Genomic DNA, 1480 nt, shown 5'->3' with positions numbered 1-1480 from the left:
ACCTTCAGCGATGGCTTATTTGACTAACTTTTTTTCTCATTATTAGTAGTTTGGTATTTTGGACAGTTTGTTTTTAAATTATGATGTAATGAAACATGTTATGTATTCTGGGTTTATTTAGCTATGTAGGCTGTGTTTTGTGCAAAGGTGCACCAGCCATGTGAACTTTATGTGGTAGCTCAATATTTCCCCCGCTATGCAAGCTGTGTTTTGTTTATGCACAAGAACCTGAATTTATTTTGTGAAAAATGCTTTATTTATCAAAGAATAGTATATTCAAGCTAAAATATAGTCATGGGAATCATATACATAATTTTGAAAATGCTCGTTGCGCTCATGACTATATTTTGGTTCAAGATGCCCAGCTATTAGGGCTGTAACTTTATTCACAACTTAGAGTATGTATGTTTATGTATGGAAAGTAATATTAGGGTACTTGTAAATATAAGAAATTTATATTTAAGGCAAATTGCTATGCTTAATTCTTATTCACATTGTAGTAGTTTAAGACCATATAAAAGAGAGTTACTTGGTACATACTTGAAAGTTGAGTTAAGTATAGTACAACTTAAGCTATTTGCCATTGATAGGTTCCGTGAGGCTTTCACCTTCTGCTATAGCTAGACGATAATAACCGCTAGCATTGGGTTCCCTTATGAGATAGGGCCCCTCCCAACTTGGGGCAAACTTAGAGGGTTCTGAGAGATTCCTCTTTATATGATCTGTTGCCTTTGAAACCATTTGTCCCTTGACCAAAATCCTGGATTTCAAGGCCTTGTTGTAAGCATTAGCCATCTGTTGCTAATACTGCTAGGTACGGTTGTAGGCAAGATTTCGTGTTTCCTCCAAGGTTTCAAGGTCCATAGTTCTGATTTTTGCACAAGTGGCAGCATCCACGTCTATTTCTTGTCCATGAACAACCCTTGGGGTAGGAACCAATAACTCAATTGGAGACATAGCCTCTGTACCATATACAAGAGAGAATGGCAATAGGCCAGTGGCTATTTTTGCTTGAGCTTCGGTATGCGTATAGGGTTTCCAGCAGGTGCTTAGTCCAGCCACCCTCATATTCATGCCCATTTTGCTGAGAATCCTTAACAGCACTCGGTTGGTAGCTTCCGCGTGACCATTGCCTTGTGGATAATAAGGAGTGGCCTTGTGGTGCTTGATGTGGCGATGGTCAAGTAATTCTAGGACATCTTTGTTGAAAAAGAGTGCCATTATCAGTAACAATCTTGTGAGGGTTGCCAACTCTGCAGACTATACGCTCTCGGATAAAATTCGCAATGGCTGGGCCTGTAACCTTCTTTAGGGAAATGGCTTCAACCTACTTTGTGAAGTACCCGGTGGCCACTAGTATCCAAATATGACCCTTGGAAGGTGGATTGACTGGGCCTATTAAGTCAAGCCTCCAAGTATAAAATGGCCAAGGAGTCATCATATTTTGGAGGCTGGTGGGGTGAGTATGTATGAGATTCCC

General features: G+C 39.9%; 1 protein-coding gene across 1 annotated transcript; it reads right to left on the bottom strand.

Moving 5' to 3' along the window:
* Positions 1-810: 810 nt before the first annotated feature.
* LOC142620456 (uncharacterized) lies at positions 811-1221 on the bottom strand. The gene has a single exon (XM_075793819.1). The coding sequence runs from the start codon at positions 1219-1221 to the stop codon at positions 811-813; it is 411 nt and encodes a 136-aa protein (XP_075649934.1).
* Between the last annotated feature and the right edge of the window lie 259 nt (positions 1222-1480).

This window comes from Castanea sativa, chromosome 12 (genome assembly GCF_040712315.1).
Source record: "Castanea sativa cultivar Marrone di Chiusa Pesio chromosome 12, ASM4071231v1".
Taxonomy (NCBI): Eukaryota; Viridiplantae; Streptophyta; class Magnoliopsida; order Fagales; family Fagaceae; genus Castanea; species Castanea sativa.
Note: the sequence above shows the minus strand (reverse complement) of the source record. Positions and strands in the feature narration are given on the sequence as shown.